Source organism: Scyliorhinus canicula, chromosome 28 (genome assembly GCF_902713615.1).
Source record: "Scyliorhinus canicula chromosome 28, sScyCan1.1, whole genome shotgun sequence".
Classification (NCBI taxonomy): Eukaryota; Metazoa; Chordata; class Chondrichthyes; order Carcharhiniformes; family Scyliorhinidae; genus Scyliorhinus; species Scyliorhinus canicula.
In genome coordinates, this window is record NC_052173.1 from 19,321,063 (window position 1) to 19,339,089 (window position 18,027).

General features: G+C 46.4%; 1 protein-coding gene across 1 annotated transcript in view; it reads left to right on the plus strand.

Moving 5' to 3' along the window:
- LOC119958251 (histone-lysine N-methyltransferase 2D-like) overlaps positions 1–18,027 on the plus strand; it is a 224,347-nt gene that overhangs the window by 117,171 nt on the left and 89,149 nt on the right. The window contains 3 exon segments of the mRNA XM_038786664.1: positions 5,594–5,773; positions 7,236–7,393; positions 15,197–17,574. Of these exon segments, the coding sequence (XP_038642592.1) occupies positions 5,594–5,773; positions 7,236–7,393; positions 15,197–17,574 (2,716 nt within the window).

The window sequence follows — 18,027 nt, forward strand, 5'->3', positions numbered from 1 at the left end:
GCACTTGGATACAGATCCCTCTGCACCACCGAAGCTCTGCGATCTCTCACCATTGAGATAATAAGCTTTTTTCTTCTTCCTGCCAAAATGGGCAATTTCACACGTGTCCACATTATTCTCCATTTGCCAGATTTTTGCTCATTCATTTGGCCTATCTATATCCTTTTGTAGCTTCCTTACGTCCTCTTCCCAATTTACTTGCCCACCTACCTTTGTATCATCAACTAATTAGCAGCCGTACCTTCAATCCCTTCATCCAAGTCATTTATATAAATTGTACAAAGTTGAGGCCCCAGTGCTCATCACTGTGGCACACTACTCGTCATAGCTGACAACAAGAAAAAGACCCATATATGCCAACTCTCTTTCCTATTATCTAGCCAATCTTCAATCCATGCCAATGTTACCCCCCTACACCATGAGCTTTTATTTTACACAACCTTTGATGTCACACCTTATCAAACGCCTTCTGGAAATCTAACTTCAGTGCATCCACTGGTTCCCCTTTATCCACAGCACATGTGACTCCTTCAAAGAACTCTTTAATAATTAAAGAAGGTCTTTAATAATGGCTTCTAACATTTTCCCTATGACGGATGTTAGGCTAACTGGCCTGGGTAGTTTCCTGCTTTCTGCCTTTCTCCCATTTTGAATGGAGGAGTTACATGCGCTATTTTCCATTCTAATGGAACCTTTCCCAAATTTAGCAAGTTTTGGAAAATTAAAACCAATGCCGCAACTATCTCATTGGCCACTTCTTTCAAGAACTTAGGGTGAAGTCCATCCTTACCAGAGGATTTGTCAGCCCAAAGACTGAACTATTTGCTCAATGTCATTTCCCTGATGATTGTACGTTTCCCGAGTTCTGATTTACAGCTATTTCTGGAATATTACTTGGGTCGTCTATAGTGGACAGATGCAAAATTCCTGTTAAATTCACCTGCCATTGCCCTGCTTTCCATTACTAACTCCCCAGACGCGCTGTCTATATGGCTAACATTCACTTTAACTTATTTGATTAGCTATAGATTACCTATTTGATTACCTCTTACTGTCCATCTTTATATTAAAGATTTTTTTTAAAATTCCAATTAAGGGGCAATTTAGCGTGGCCAATCCACCTAACCTGCACATCTTTGGGTTGTGGGGGCGAAACCCACACAGACACGGGGAGCATGTGCAAACTCCACCTGGACAGTGACCTAGAGCTGGGATCGAACCCGTGTCCTCGGCACCGTGATGCAGCAGTGCCAACCACTGCCTCACCGTGCCGCCCAAAATAATCGTCAATGACATCCTGGTGAAAATGAAATGAGAATCGCTTATTGTCACGAGTAGGCTTCAATGAAGTTACTGTGAAATGCCCCTAGTCGCCACATTCCGGCGCCTGTTCAGGGAGGCTGGTACGGGAATTGAACCGTGCTGCTGGTCTGCTTTAAAAGCCAGCGATTTAGCCCAGTGTGCTAAACCAGCCCCTCTTGGGTCTTGGGCCATACATTACTATCTAGCTTTATCCCATACTCTAGTTTTCCTTCCTTATCCATCATTTTGTCATTCTTTGATATTCTTTACATTCTTTCCAATCTTCTGATCTGCCACCCACCTTTGCAAAAATACATGTTTTTAAAAAATAAATTTAGTGTGCCCAATTCATTTTTTCCAATTAAGGGGCAATTTAGTGTGGCCAATCCACCTACCCTGTACATCTATTGGGTTGTGGGGACGAAACCCACAGACACAGGGAGAATGTGCAAACTCCACACGGACAGTGACCCAGAGCCGGGATCGAACCTGGGACCTTGGCGCCGTGAGGCAGCAATGCTAACCACTGCACCACCGTGCTGCCCAAATACATGCTTTTTGTTCAAAAAATTATGTCTTTAACACAGACAGGGGCCCTCCCCGTGAAAGTTTTCTTTTACATTGAAATGTGCCTATTCTGTGTATTCTTAAATATCCCTTTAAATATCTGCCACTGGAACATCTGTTGATCTATCCCATAAAAATATTTGCCAGTTCACTTTTGCATAATACCTGGTCCAGGATTGCCTGCCCTCTGGCTCTACAATGTGCAATTCTAAGAAACTATTCTGAAATCATTTTATGAACTCATCTGTGCTACTTTTCACTATCTGATTTTTCCAATCTATACGTAGATTAAAACCCCCATGATTATTGCAGTATTTTCTGACGAGCTCCCATTATCTCTTCATTTATACTCTGTACTACCATGCAGTTACCATTCGGGGGACACTAGTGACTTTTTGCCTTTTATAATTTCTCATCTCAACCCAAACTGCTTCTCCACCCTCGTGTCCTGAATTGAAGTCATCCCTCTATGTGCTTATACCATCATTAATTAACAGCCACCTCTCCACCTACTCTTAACTTCCTCAGTGTCACATACCCTTCAATATTTAAGTCTGTAGCCATGTCTCTGAGAGATTGTAATTATTAATTTCTATTTGCACTATCGATTCATCGGTTTTGTTTTGAATGCTGCATGTATTCAGATACCGAACCTTAAGTTTTGGTCTTTTTTTTTGTAGCATCTCGCCTGATCTGGTTTACTCTTCGATTTGTACTATTTGTCCCTTCCTGTCACGCTGTATTCTCTTTTTTAAAAAAATACATAAACATTTTTGATTTAAATGCAAGAAACAAAACAATCAAACACAGCAGCATCAACCCCTCCCCCTTAACAGCTGACGGTGACTAGCTCTCCCCTAGGTTTAACTAGCTCTTCCCTAGGTTTAACTTATACCGGGCCCCCCATCCCCCGCATATTCCACGTCAGCAACTGAATCGGGGATCTCTTACACTCTTTCTCTTCTCCCCATCACCCATTTCCCCCAACATTCCTGGACCAGCAGTCACCACCCAAGATGGTACCAGGCCCCACCCATCGGATGGCGCAAAAAAACAACCCCCAGTCACGTCAGCGAAGTATTTCCCCACCTTCCCATAAATCTCACTACCACTTCCTCGCAATACCACTCTCATCTCCCCCATCCCCCAACCATTCACACCACCTAGGCAGTCCAAAACCTGCGTAAACCGGATCAGCAAACCGCAGCCCCCCCCCCCGCTCCTGTTTACTAGTAACTGCAGTTTGCTAGCAGGGTAGTCCCCACCCCCACCAGAGTCCCCTCACCCAAAAATCAACAATAAAACAATTGATCCTCCACGCACTTTTCATACTTCCAAACGCCATTGTCCCCCTCCCCCTTTCCATACCCGCCCCTAAAAGCCACAAAAGAAAAAAGGGAGAGAAGCAACCTAATCCATCGAACGGTCTCCCAAAACAATCTTCAATTAACAATACCAAAATACAAGGACCCAGAAACCACAAAAGTCACAGCCAAACAACACCTTCCTCATCCCCCCCCCTTTCACAACAGAGTCCCCCTTCCACTATTCTCAGCTCAGTCCAAAGCCCTCTGCTTTTACGAACGCCTCCCCCTCCTTCATTGTCTTGAAGAAGTGATCCCTCAACTTTGTGCATGGCCCTCAACTTTGCTGGACAGACTACTCCAAACCTTTTGTACGGTGCTGCCTTCATCTTGTTGAAGGCTGCTCGCCTTCTCGCCAACTCCTGGTATATCTCAATACCACTGCCTTCCCACCTCACAGTTCTGCTTAGCCCATCGCAGCACTTCACCTGGTAGCTGTGGAACCAAACTATAACGGTGCTTGGTAGCTCGTTAGCCCGATGGGCCCTATCCAGTTTTAAGGGGGAGGGTTCTTCCTCCTACCCCTACAGCTTCACAAGTGTTGCCGAAAAGCATTTTGTCGGCTTCGAGCCCTCCGTATCCTCAGGCAGTCCCACGATCCACACGTTCAGCCGCCGGGGCCTGTTTTCCAGATCCTCGACCGTTGCTCTCAGACGCTTATTACTGTCCTCCACCTTCAGCTCGGCTTCCAAAGAAGCGAGCTGATCGCTGTACCTCGATGGCGCAGACTCCAGCCCCTTCAACGCCTCGCCATGCTCCCGCGCAGTCTCCTCCGATGTCTTCCCCATCACCTCCCTCATCGGGGCCAACGAGTCTTCATAGAATCATAGAGAAATACAGCACAGAACAGGCCCTTCGGCCCACGATGTTGTGCCGAACTTTTGTCCTAGGTTAATCGTAGATCATAGAATTTTGGACACTAAGGGCAATTTATCATGGCCAATCCACCCAACCTGCACATCTTTGGACTTTGTCTTCCACCGACTGCTTAAGATTCTCCAGCATTTTTCTCCCATGCAGCTCAATGCTTGCTGAACTGCCTCTCAAACTCAGCCGGCATCACCTCCACCAGTGCTTCCATCGTTACCAGACCGCCCCCACCCGGAGAGATCACCTCCGCCATCTTTCCTCTCACCGCACTCCTCACTGAACTTGGCAAACTAGCACTCGCACCCTTTAAAGTATTCTTTCTTTGGCTTTTAGAAATCCTTTCATAACCAAAGTTCAATTGGGAAAAGTTTCAACTCAAACACTCCCCAAAAAGTGGGTGAAAAAGGCCAAACATGACATGTCTTGCCATACTTTGAGCTTTAATTAATTAGTTAACTATTCACATTTTTTTCTTCTCGATATTTATCTTATCACAAACTCTAGTACTATTTTGAACCTTTGGAAAATAGACCGTGACCACTTAATGGACATTCACCAGATACTCGCCAACAGCTCACTTCCTCCCCAATTGCTACACTGTGAAAAAGCCTCTGCCTCTTCACTGAACTTCCTCTGTTCACCAAACTTCTACACTCGCTTTCAAGTCACACTCGCATGATGAGAAAAATTGAACTTGAGCTGTGGCTAAATGGGTAGCATTCTATCTTCCTCCAAGTCAGAGCTGTGGGTTCAAGTTGCACCTCCGACAATTGTTGCACTGTCTGAGGGGCTGCATTTTGGCTGAGACCTAAATCAGGGCCCTGTTTCCCCCCTCTGTTGACGTAAAAAAAACCATGGCACTATTTAGAAGAAGACTGGACAAGTTCTCCCTGGTGTTCTGGTCAATAGTTACCCGTCCAATCAACATCACTAAAACAGATTATCTGTCATTAACACATTTCTGTTAGTGCGACCTTGCTCTGTAAAAAAATTAGTTGCAATGTTCCATGCATTGCAGCAGCGACTAGCCTTCAAATGATTGGTTCTTAAAAAACACTTCCATTTATATAGCAGTTTGTGCCCTCAATGTCGCAAGACATAGAACATGTATGTATGTTCTATGTCTTGCAACACTGAGGGCACAAACTGCTATATAAATGGAAGTGTTTTTTCCCCAGTTGGGTAGCTTTACACTGTTAACTGATTGACATTGGTTCCTTGTTTGCAGAGTTCTAAATATATGTTTGTGCAGTCTGATTTGGGTTAAGATGATCTAAGCCATTTGATTTTGAGCATTGACCAAACTTATCAGTTGCTTTGGCAGGCAGCATTGTGAGGCAGACTTAGAATTTGACTTCCATGATCTCTGAATTGTAAACAGTTGCTATTATTGCTACAGTTTAGATCTTTATGTAATGGAACTGTTAGCTACAAAGGTATGACAGAAGAAATTGTGTTGAAATAAGTTTCTTTATGTATTGTCGTTTCAGCGGCAGAGGTTGCGTCAGCTTTTGATACGCCAGCAAATACAACGGAATAACTTGCGACAGGAGAAGGAACAGGCAGCTGCATGCGGGGGTGGCACTACAACAAGCAGTTGGTCACAAGAAAGTTCAAGTCAGCCCCATGATCTACAGACGAGAGCACCACCTCCATACCCCATCTCCCAGGTACATTTGATGTTGGATATCTGGCATTTTAAACAACTTGCCAAATTTTCCCCTGTAGACCTTTTCATCAGCTTTGTTTTTGCTACCTGAATTCATTGATGAGCTGCGGATTTTACCTATTTGAATAGTTAACATACCTTTTCATGTGTTAGAGCTTCAAAAAAGTTGTATTTCCTTTATCACCATGGGGCGCAATTCTCCGACCCCCACGCCGGGTGTGAGAATTGCGGGAGTGCCGGGCGATTCCCGCCACGGAGCCCTGGCACCCGCACACGATCGATCCCCCCCCCCCCCCCCCCCCCCCCCCCCCCCCCCAAACGGGGTGCTGCGTTTCACGGCAGGCTGCTCAGAGAATGGACACTCACCGTTTCTAACAGGCGAGCGGCGATTCTCCGCCGACCGGTTCACGCTGGCGCCAACCACACCTGGTCGCTGCCGGCGTGAACAGCGCGCGACCGCTGCGTGTGCGGCCTGTGTGGGGGGGGGGGGGAGGAGATCGAGCACCAGGGGGGTGCTCAGTAGGGGTCTGGCCCTCGATCGGTGCCCACCGATCGGCGGGCCGGCGTCTTTAAAGGACGCACTCTTTTTCCTCCGCCGCCCTGCAAGATCAATCCTCCATGTCTTGCGGGGAGGACGGCAACCGCGCATGCACGGGTGACGTCATTTAAGCGCCGTCGGCCGTGTCATTTACGTGGCGCCGCTTTGACGCGGCGCCAAGGCCCGACGTGCGAAGTTTACGCGGCGCCGCTCCCTGGGGGTGGGAGAATAGGGGGCAAGGAGCGGCCTCTGACGCCTGAGTGAAACACTCCGGTTTTCATTCCGGCATCGGCACTTAGTCTCCCGTTGGGAGAATCGCGCCCACTGTATGCCATTCCCCTCCAATATACACTCTGCAGCCTCATTTGAAAGGGTAGAATCTTGCACTTGTGCAAATCCTTTTTGCAGATGCTTCTGCTGCCACGTTCTGCCCCAAACTCTGACGACCTGGCTGAGGTTGGTAGTGAAGTTGGTAGATTTGCTCCTTGCAATAAAAATAACCAGGTTTCCAGTGTTTTTATGCTTTTTGAGTTTGAAGCTCCATGTAATGCTGCAGTTATCATGAAGCTCAACCTTCCACACAGCTTGGTGAGAAAGACAAACTTGGATTTATTTCCATATTAAAGTAAAAAACGCCACTGGATTTCCTGTAGCTCATTTCATGTGAAGTGCTTTAGAACAATTGCGGCAACCATTATGTGCAGCTCGTGATCCCGCAAATAGCCTATTGCCAGTTAACCTATTTTTCATGGTGCTAATTGAGGGAATGTTACTCATGCTCTAATCTAATACTTTCAGCTAGTTAAAAATAGCGGTTTGTTTTTTTGAAAGCATTGATTTTGCAATTGAAACTGTGTTAATTTGCACCATTTTGGCACACAGATTGAGATTTGTTTTTGGTAAATCTTGCTTTTGTTTATTGCAGGACCGGTCTGGCCTGAGGGGGCTAATCCCAGGCTCTGGAAATGGAAGATTAATAAATCCAGTGGGAATAGATAAACAGCGATTGTTTCCTCAGGATGAGAGTCTGTGTCGGCCTCCACAGTCAGGCAATACCCCTACTGGTGAAGTAAACGCTCCCAGGTAAGTGCAATTTAACCAACATCTATTGCATCAAAATGGCATTGCATTGCATAGTGGTTGATTCAGTAATATAGTCCTTTAAAGCTGGTGTCTAGCTGGCAGAGTGTTGAAAACTTTCTTGATTAGTATGTTCTCAGCCCAACTAGAAAAGAGGCATTGTTGGATCTGGTGCTGGGAAATGAGGTGGAACAAGTGGGCCAACTGTCTGTTGGGGTTCACTTGGGCAAGAGTGATCATTGTATCATAAGGTTTGGATTGGTAATGGCGAAGAGTAATGAACAATATTGTAACAATTTCAATATGATAAGAGATCTGGCTACGGTAAATCTGTAACAGAGCAATGGATGATGTTTGAGGAAGAGGTTTAACATCAGTGCTACATAAGGTTTTAGAATCCTTTTTTTTAATAAACAATTTTATTGAGATATTTTTGGCATATAAAACAATGACATTGTATAGTACCATGCAAAAGGAAAAGCAAATAACACACGGTGCAAACCATGACTCCATTCATGCAAGGACCTGCCTAAACCACCCTCTACTCCACACTACCCGAGGCCCGCCGCCATTAATTCTCCGTGAAGAAGTCAATGAATGGCTGCCACCTCCGGGCGAACCCCGATAGTGAACCTCTCAAGGCGAACTTAACCTTTTCTAGACCAAGAAAGCTCGCCATATCCGTTAGCCATGCTTCGGTCTTCGGGGGCTTTGAGTCCCTCCATGCCAACAGTATTCGTTGCTGGCCTACCATGGAAGTAAAGGCCAAGACATTGGCCTCCTTCTCTTCCTGGACTCCCGGGTCCTCCAACACTCCAAAGATTGCCACCTCAGGACTCATTACCACCCCAGTTTTCAAAACCCGGAACATGATGACCGCGAATCCCTGCCCGTACCCCCTGAGTCTAGGGCACGACCAGAACATGTGCACGTGATTAGCCGGCACATCTGGCACTCTTCCCACTTGAGCTTTAGGCCATCAGTCTGTGTATCCTCTGCTCCCATTAGTTCTTTGTAAATATCTGAGACTCTACCCTCACCTACCTCTCCCCTAGAAACTACCCTGTCCTGACTCCCCTTTGGCGGGAGGCGTGGGAAGGACGGCACCAGTCTGCGCACGAAATCCCGCACCTGTAAGTATCTAAAGTAATTCGCTCCCGCCAGCCCGAACATCTCCTCCAACGTCCTCATGCTCGGGAAGCTCCCTTCCAGGAACAGATCACCCACCCTCACAATCCCCGCCCTCCGCCACAGTCGATACCCACCGTCCATGTTCCCAAATTGGTGATTGCCGCAGATTGGGGTCCACACCGATGCTCTCACTTCCCCTATATGCCTCCTGCACTGGCCCCAAATCTGCAGAGCCGCCACCACTATAGGGCTGGTGGAGTACCACGCTGGCGGGAGTGGCAGAGGCGCCATAACCAGGGCCGCCAAACTGGTGCCCCTACACAAAGCAGCCTCCATCCGCTCCCAGACCGACCCCATGCCCACCATCCATTTCCTTGTCATCGCTATGTTGGCCGCCCAGTAGTAGTCGCTAAAGTCCGGCAACGCCAGCCCTCTCTCCCCTCTGCTCCTTTTCGAGTATCACCTTCCTCACCCGCGGGGACTTCCCCGCCCAGACAAATCCCAGGATTATTTTATTCAGCCTCTTAAAGAAGGACCTCGGGATGAAAATGTGGAGACACTGAAATATGAACAAGAATCTCGGGAGAATCATCATCTTAACAGTCTAGTCTGCACCCTCCCCGCTAGTGACAGCGGGAGCGCATCCCAACTCCAAACCTCCTCCCTCACCCGTTCCACCAGTCGAGACAGGTTGAGCTTCTGCAACCTACCCCAGTCCTGTGCCACCTGAATCCCCAAATTTCAGAAACTCTTCCCCCACTAGCCTGAACGGCAACCCCTTCAGCCTACTCTCCTGCCCCCTCGCCTGAATTACAAACAATTCGCTCTTAGCCATGTTCAATTTATATCCTGAAAACTGGCCAAATTCCCTCAGGATTTCCATGATGCTGTCCATCCCCGCCATTGGGTCCGCTACATATAACAACAGGCCGTCCGCATATAACGTAGACTTTATGTTCCACCCCTCCTCTTCTTTCTCTCTCTCTCTCTCTCTCTCTTTCCCCCCCCCCACACCCCGGGACCTGCCCTTTCCAGTCCTTTGAAGCTCTCGGAGCAATTGCCAGCGGCTCTATGGCCAGCACGAACAGCAGTGGGGAGAGAGGGCAGCCCTGTTTTGTCCCACAGAGGTTTTAGAATCCTGATTCTGGAAATAATCAACAGTCACTTGGAAAGATTTGAGTTAATTAAGAAGCACCAGCATGGATTTGTAAACGGCAGAACATGCTTTACTAAACTATTTGAATTTTTTGATGAAGTAACAAAGGGGTTTGATGAAAAGAATGCAGCGATGTTACCCGAGAGTTTTAAGGAAGTGTTCAACAAGGTACCATTTGAAAGAACAAAGAACAATACAGCACCGAAACAGGCCCTTCGGCCCTCTAAGCCTGTACAGGTCATGATACCACGCTTGGCCAAAGCCCTCCACTTGTACCGTATCCCTCTATACCCATCCTATCCATGTATTTGTCGAGATGCCTTCTGAACGCCGTTAATGTATCTGCTTCCACAACCTCCCCTGGCAGCACATTCCAGAGATACTCTCTGCGTATAAAACCTGCCTTGCGCATCTCCTCTAAACGTTGCCCCACGGACCTTAAACCTATGCCCCCTGGTGACTGACCCCTCCGCCCTGGGAAAGAGTGCCTGCCCATCCACTCTATCCATGCCCCTCATAATCTTGTAGACCTCTATCAGGTCATCCCTCAACCTCCGTCTTCCTGATGAAAATAGTCCAAGTCTATTCTGCTTCTCCGCATAGCTAACACCCTCCACACCAGGCAACATCCTGGGAAACCTCCTCTGCACCCTCTCCAAAGCCTCTGCATCCTTCTGGTAGTGTGGCGACCAGAATTGTGTGCAATATTCCAAGTGCCGTCTTCCCACTGGTTAATAAAATGATGCTTGTGGAATAGGAGGGCCAGTGTGCAGTTGGGTGGAGAATTGGCTTCAGGATGCAGTGAGCCGTGGTAGATAGATATCTTTGGGCTGCAGGGTAGTGGACAGTGGCGTTTCTCTAGTGTCAGTGTTAAGACCATTCCATTTTTTGTGATATGTAAGTGACTTTGAGTTTGGAATACTGTGTAAAATTTCAAAATTTGCCAATGATACAAAACTTGGAAGAGTGGCAAACAGCAAGGGAGATGCAAATTGCCTGCAGCAGGACAGATAGGCTAACAGAATGGGCAGAAAAGTGGGTTAAACAGGCTGAGAGTGGGACTTCTATCTTTCAGTGAGAGGAAGTCTTATCTTCGGGAGCTGCCAGTCAGTCTTGTTCAAGGGCAATTGCGGGTAGGCATAAAATAATGGACTAGACAGCAATGCCTGCACACCATGAACACATTCAGTGAGGTGGATTGCCCCATGGTTGTCCAGAACGTTAGGTGGGGTTACTGGGTAATGGGGTGGGCCGGTGGGCCTCGGTAGGATGCTCTTTTGGAGGGTCGGTGCAGACTCGATGGGCCGAATAGCCTCTTTCTGCACTGTAGGGAGTCTATGAAAAAAAGCTCCAGCAGAACTCCGCAGTAGGTGCTTTTGGGAATGCAAGCAAGCCCTTGCACAACTGCGATGGACCCTGGAACCAGGAAGTCCTTTTTAGATCATGGAGGGATTGGATAGCCTGGGGAGGGGCGTGGGGGTGGGCTTTGCTCAGCTGGCAGGGTGTAGAAATGCGAGGAAACTTTTTTATCCCATGTGGTAATGACCTGGAGCTCGTTGCACAAGAGGGTAGTGGATATGGAAAAATTCAATGATTTCAAAAGGAAATTAGATGGACACTTGAAGGAAATAAACTTGCAGAGCAACAGGGATCAGAGCAGTGGGACTCACTGGATTGCTCCATGGAGAGCTGGCATGGAATCAATGGGCGTAATGGCCCCTTCTGTGCCGTAAATGACTAAATTATGAAAAAAGCAATGTTGTTCAGGATAGTGGAGGAAATTGTTGGACTAATACTTGCTCACAACTGTGGGAGTGTTCTTCAAAATGCCAATCTTTCGTGCTTTTAAATTGCAAATCAACTTGTCTAAAGTGTTTATGTATACATGCATATGCACGGGTGTACAAAACAGAGTGAGGATTTATGGTGTCTCGCAATGAGCCTGAGGGTGCTTTGCCTGGCAACAAGGAAAGTATTTTTGCAATGTTGGAGAATGTCAACACCACAGATTTAGTTACTGATAAAGGTCAAATTCTATTAAATGATATTCTTAGAGTTTTAATGAGGCTTTGTGGATCAAAGATCCAAGAAGTATTATTTTGTGAAAATCATAAATGAAGGGCCTCTATTTTAAGATTTATTTACTTATGTATTTAACTTAAATCCCTCACTATTTTTAAAGCAGGGAATAGGCAACATGACACACCAGGAGACTTGTTGGTAATCTAGGAATTCCTCTCTCCCCTTTCTTTTCTCTCTCTCTCTCTCTCTCTCTCTCTCTCTCCGCAACCCACCCCTTTGTTTTATAACCCTTTTTCAGGAATAAGCTTACCAGTACTGAATGCTAACAGACTGCATAGTTTAAGCTGCTTAAATTCTAGCAGTACATGCATGCACACTCGTGGGGAGTGTGTTCCCAGGTCTTGGCTGTTGACAACTTAGACCTACTCTATGCATTTTAATTAAATGTGTGTCCCTACAGGGTGAGATTGCACAGATATTGAGCAAATAGAAATTGCTTGTGTAGGATTCTCAGCATTAGCTTTGTTTGTGATTGATTTCTACAGATTAACACCTGAGGGGAAAGAATGGGGGAGTGGAATTAGCTAAATTGCTCTGAATTGGCATTGGTTCAATGGGCTGAACGATGTACTGTAACCGCCCGATGATTCTAAGTCAGACACCCAGCTGACCAAAAAAGATTTGATAGACTAACGGCATCGCGTTTAAGAACTTTTGACAGAGTAGACAATATATCCATGTGGTTCTTTGGTTATAGAATTTAGGATTCATATGCCAGCTATGTCCCCACTGCACTGGACAAAAGATGTGGAGATGTGGGGTGAGCACAATAAGAAGTCTTACAACACCGGGTTAGGTTCCAGAAATATATAGACAAAGGCAAAGATGCAAGACGATACTTTGAATGCGTGGTACATTGGCAAGACCATGCAGACACTGCAACAACGAATGAATGGACATCGCGCAACAATCGCCAGGCAGGAATGCTCCCTTCCAGTCGGGGAACACTTCAGCAGTCAAGGGCATTCAGCCTCTGATCTTCGGGTAAGCGTTCTCCAAGGCAGCCTTCAGGACACGTGACAATGCAGAATCGCCGAGCAGAACCTTATAGCCAAGTTCTGTACACAAGTGTGGCCTCAACCGGGACCTTGGATTCATGTCGCATTACATTCAGCCCCCACCATCTGGCCTGGGCTTGCTAAATCCTACCAACTGTCCTGGCTTGAGACAATTCACACCTCTTTAACATGCTTCATCTGGACCTGTAAATACTTAATTACCTACAAAGAGTCTCATTCAAAGTATCATCTTGCATCTTTGCCTTTGTCTATATATATGTTTCTGGAACCCACCTCTTCATTCACCTGAGGAAGGAGCTGCGCTCCGAAAGCTAGTGTTTGAAACAAACCTGTTGGACTTTAACCTGGTGTTGTAAGACTTCTTACTGGACAAAAGAGTTATGTCATTGATGTCATAGAATTTACAGTACAGAAGGAGGCCATTCGGACCATCGAGTCTGCACCTGCCCTTGGAAAGAGCACCCTACTTAAGCCCAAGCCCCTATCCCATCCCCGCAACCCAACCTAACCTTTTGAACACTGAGGGACAATTGATCATGGGCAATCCATCTAACATGAAAATCTTCGGACTGTGGGAGGAAACCGGAGCGCCCGGAGGACTCCCACGCAGACAGAGGGAGAATGTGCAGTCTCCGCACAGTCACCAAGGCTGGAATTGAATCCGGGACCTTGGAGCTGTGAGGCAGCAGTGCTAACCACTGTACCACCGTGCTGCCCATATGCAGCCATATGTTACTAAGCTGACTACTAATCTATCCCCTTCCCCAATTTACATATACATTTATTATTTTATTAGTGTATCTGTAGTCGAAGAGATATTGCTCCTCTCTGCTCGCTGCATACTTGGAAAACACTTCGCTGTCCAAGCACATCTCCTCTTTCCAAATGCCTTCAGCCAAAATGTGCACTTTTTTTCTTTACCCTGACTGGGCAGCACGGTAGTATTGTGGATAGCACAAATGCTTCACAGCTCCAGGGTCCCAGGTTCGATTCCCGGCTTGGGTCACTGTCTGTGCGGAGTCTGCACATCTTCCCCGTGTCTGCATGGGTTTCCTCTGGGTGCTCCGGTTTCCTCCCACAGTCCAAAGATGTGCAGGTTAGGTGGATTGGCCATGCTAAATTGCCCTTAGTGTCCAAAATTGCCCTTAGTGTTGGGTGGGGTTACTGGGTTATGGGGATAGGGTGGAGGTGTTGACCTTGGGTAGGGTGCTGTTTCCAAGAGCCGGTGCAGACTCGATGGGCTGAATGGCCTCCTTCTGCACTGTAAATTCTATGATAACAGCAGCGTTACCTCTGACTCGGAGTAGCTCCGCAGAAGATCTGCCAGAGCATATAAGGCAAAGTGTTTTGGCTGTTCGATTTCCCAAGTCTGAACTCTCTTTGTGGTACCCATTATGAAATGGTTTAGTTGCAGCATATGTTAAGGTTAAGATTCCTGTGCGGCTTGCCATTCAAAACATTATTGTGGATGATTTCACTCAAATAATGTGTGGCATATGCTGTCGCCACCAAGCAGTGACAACTTGTTTTTGATATGAAATGTGGAACAGGTTTTTGGCACTGCTGATTTGATTGTTGAGCATCAGCAAGTAAATGGCTGTGCGTGTGAAATTAGCAGACAAAATATTTTTGTGAAAGCAAAATACTGCAGGTGCTGGAAATCTGAAATAAAAACAGAAATAGTTGCAAATACTCAAGTCAAGAAGCTTACATTAACACTGCAATGAAGTTACTGTGACAATCCCCTAGTCGCCACATTCCGGCGCCTGTTCGGGTCACTGAGGGAGAATTCAGAATGTTCAAGTCACCTCACAGCACGTCTTTCGGGACTTGTGGGAGGAAACCGGAGCATCCGGAGGAAACCGGCCACCCGGAGGAAACTCTCAGACACTGAGAGAATGTGCAGTCTCCGCACAGACAGTGACCCAAGCCGAGAATTGAACCCAGGACCCTGGCGCTGTGAAGCAACTGTGCTAACCGCTGTGCTGCCGTACCGTCCGTTAACAATTCATGTGGGTCATCAAAAAGGACAACGTTTTATTGTCTTGTTCTGACCATTATCGTTATCATTGCATTTTCTTTTTATTGCTGATCGCATTGAAGATTAGATCACAGAGAATTACATCTGTGATATTAGATCGTAGGGAAGGTCATGTCATTAGAGGTTAAAGCCCGTTATGGGAATGAGCTTCCTTTATTGCTGTGGTCACTTGCATTTTGTAATGGTCTTGGTGCAGCACGAGTGCCTTTTTTTCCACTTTCAATGCCTGAAATTATTTGACACCATTTATTTTTTTTGCCAAGTTTGTGGGATGATGGAATCAGTTTTGTCTTAAAATTACTCCAGTTGGAAAGGGAACTCTGGCTCAATATTCCTGCTTCATTATTTCTATTCACAATTGCATATTTCTTTTCTAGACAATCGGGAGTTGGTAGCCCACAAGGATTTCATCCAAGAAGCTTACCAGCTGCTCAACAGCAACAATGGCAGCAGCAGTTGGTACAGAGACTTCCTGGCCAGACTCGTTTCCAGCAACCTGAAGCTCTGCATGTAAACAGACCTGCAATGACCATGCAGATGAACAGCACAGCTGGACTTAATCCTAGAATTGCCACTCAGATCACTTTTCAGAATGCACAGCAACAAATTGTGGCTTCACCAATTCCTGTGAGCCCTCAGTATATAGAACTGAGACACAATTCCCAACGTTTACCCATTGTTGCCCAATTGGCACAGCGTACTCCCCAACCAAGGCCGCGCCTTCCAATACCAAATCAAGAAATCAGTCCATTTGTCCACCAAATGCAGGGATGCAAGGTGATGTCAAGAGGTCCAGGTACAGCTTTGCCGCAGTCACCAGTTGGGATTACGCTCTTGCCCCAGCAGAATATTTCTGCTCCATTGCCATCGTCACCTCATTCAGTGGAAGTATCAAGTGCCCATCAGCATATTCAGACAAAAGAGCCATTAGATTCCACCGTACAAGTTGAATCCCAGCAGACATTTCAAACTACTTCATCGACAACATCATCCACTTCTAGTTGCTGCTCAGACAGTTTGAAGGACAGCTCGGTATCCTTTCCACTTAACTCTGTCCCATCGCTCTCCAATGTGGCAACGGAGCGTGCAGAGTTGGATCCTCGCAAGGTTCCTTGTCATGACTCAGTAGAAAAAGCCTTGGATGAAGAACTTGATTCACCTAAAGAGCTAGATGAAGAAGACGACCTTGCCAATCTGAGTCTTGACCCAGACAGTAAGACGGACGATGAGCTTGGTAACCTTGATAACCTAGAAACCAATGACCCCCACTTGGATGATCTTCTGAAGTGTGAAGAGTTTGATCTTTTGGCTTATACTGACCCTGAGCTAGACACGGGTGATAAAAAGGACATATTTACAGAGCAGCTGCGTTTAGTGGAATCTGCAAATGAGAAAGCAGAAGGAGGTCAGGATATACTGACTGATCAGGGTGCTGTCAACCCATCGATTAAATGTGCAAGTGATAAAGTCAATAAATCTGACATGGAAAAGATGGAAAAGGGAGAGGAGCATCAAAAAGCCATGGCTAAATCTGATGGCATTGCAGATACTCTGTCCACTTCTGACGGGGTTATGTGTGAGACGACGAATAATGTTAATTCCGAGACTAACATTGGTACTCAGTGCAGTGATCCAGTCAGCAGGGTCCCATCTGCCGACAAATCTCCTAAACCAACTCTTGATCTCGTACTGAAGGTTGAAGAGAACCTTTCCCAAAATTCACCTTGCCAATTTGTAACAAATACGTCCAATGCACAAACAGTTTTGATAAAATCAGAAAGTCCATCAAAGGGGGATGATGACAGAGGAGCAGTGTCAATGCTTCTTGGTGTTGGAACTGGGCTTAATGTTAACACAAGTGTAGCATTGTGTCAGACAACTACATGTACGACCAGTGGAACACAAATTACTACTCCAAGTAGTACAATTGCTTCAAGTGGCCATCGGACTGCACGTATTCCCAGCAATGGGCATTCTACCTTGGATTTAGAAAGTATACCCTGCACATCTTCAGCTCAGATAGTGTCCAAGATGCCACTGGCTGTCCAGTCTCGGCAATCATTGGGTAAACTTGGACTAGATGAAATGTGCCAACATATGCCCAGTATGGAGCCTAAACGTCGATCTGTGGATGACCTCGTCAAAGTAGAAAGTTCTTTGGAAGCAAGTGAGCTTCCACTACTTCTCCATGATTTACTTGAGCAAGAGAAAATGGAACTGCAGCAGCAGCAGCAGTTGGGAGGATCACAGTGTGTACCTGCACAACAGCAGCAGCATTCAGGACCAAAGGCTCTTCCAGTTCTACAACAGCAGCAACAGCTTGAGGTTTCACATCAACAGGGTCATCCTGGACTTTCTCAACACCTTCCAACAGCACAGCAATCTCAGCACCTTGAGGGGCCACCACAGAATTTAAACCTGCCACAGCAACATATCTTGGGAGTGATACAGCATCATCACTTGGGGATCTCACGATCTCTTCCATCTTCGCAGCAGCAACAGTTGACAGCATCGCAGCAGCGGCTTGGAGCCTCACCACATGTAGTCATGTCCCAACAGCAGCAGCACGTGGCAACAGGGCAACACCCACCACAGCAGATAGTGGCTTCACAGCAGAGTCAACATATGACCTCACCTCAATTGCTGTCAACTCAGCAGTTGGCTGTATCGCAATTGGGCATCATGCAGCAGACACAGCAAGTTGTGATGCAGCAGCAGCAGCAACAGTTAGCCAATGCTTTCTTCCCAGATACAGGTACAGTAGGTAATGAGCAAACTTAGATAATATTGGGTTCTTCCTGGTTAGCCAGTATTGGCAGCTGCACTAAATTAGCATAGAATTGTCAGGAAACTGTCTTTCTGTTCCTGTGGTTCAGGTGGGCAATAAAGATCCTACAGCACTGTGAAAGTGAAGTAAGCTTTCCATGTATCTTGGCCATCATGCTTCCTGCAACCAGCACCAAAAAAAAACAGAATATAACTAGTCATAGATCTCACGGCTGTTTATGGAATCTTGGTGTGCGCAAAATGTCTGTCGCATTTACTATCACTGTGCTTCAAAGTGATTTATTGTACATGAAGTGCTTTGAGACATTTGAGCGATGTGATAATGCGCTATATGAATGCAAGTCAGTTCATGTTTACTTTATTAATTTCAATTGCAGCCATGCAGAATATATGCACAGTGGATTAGGATGGGATTTTGTGT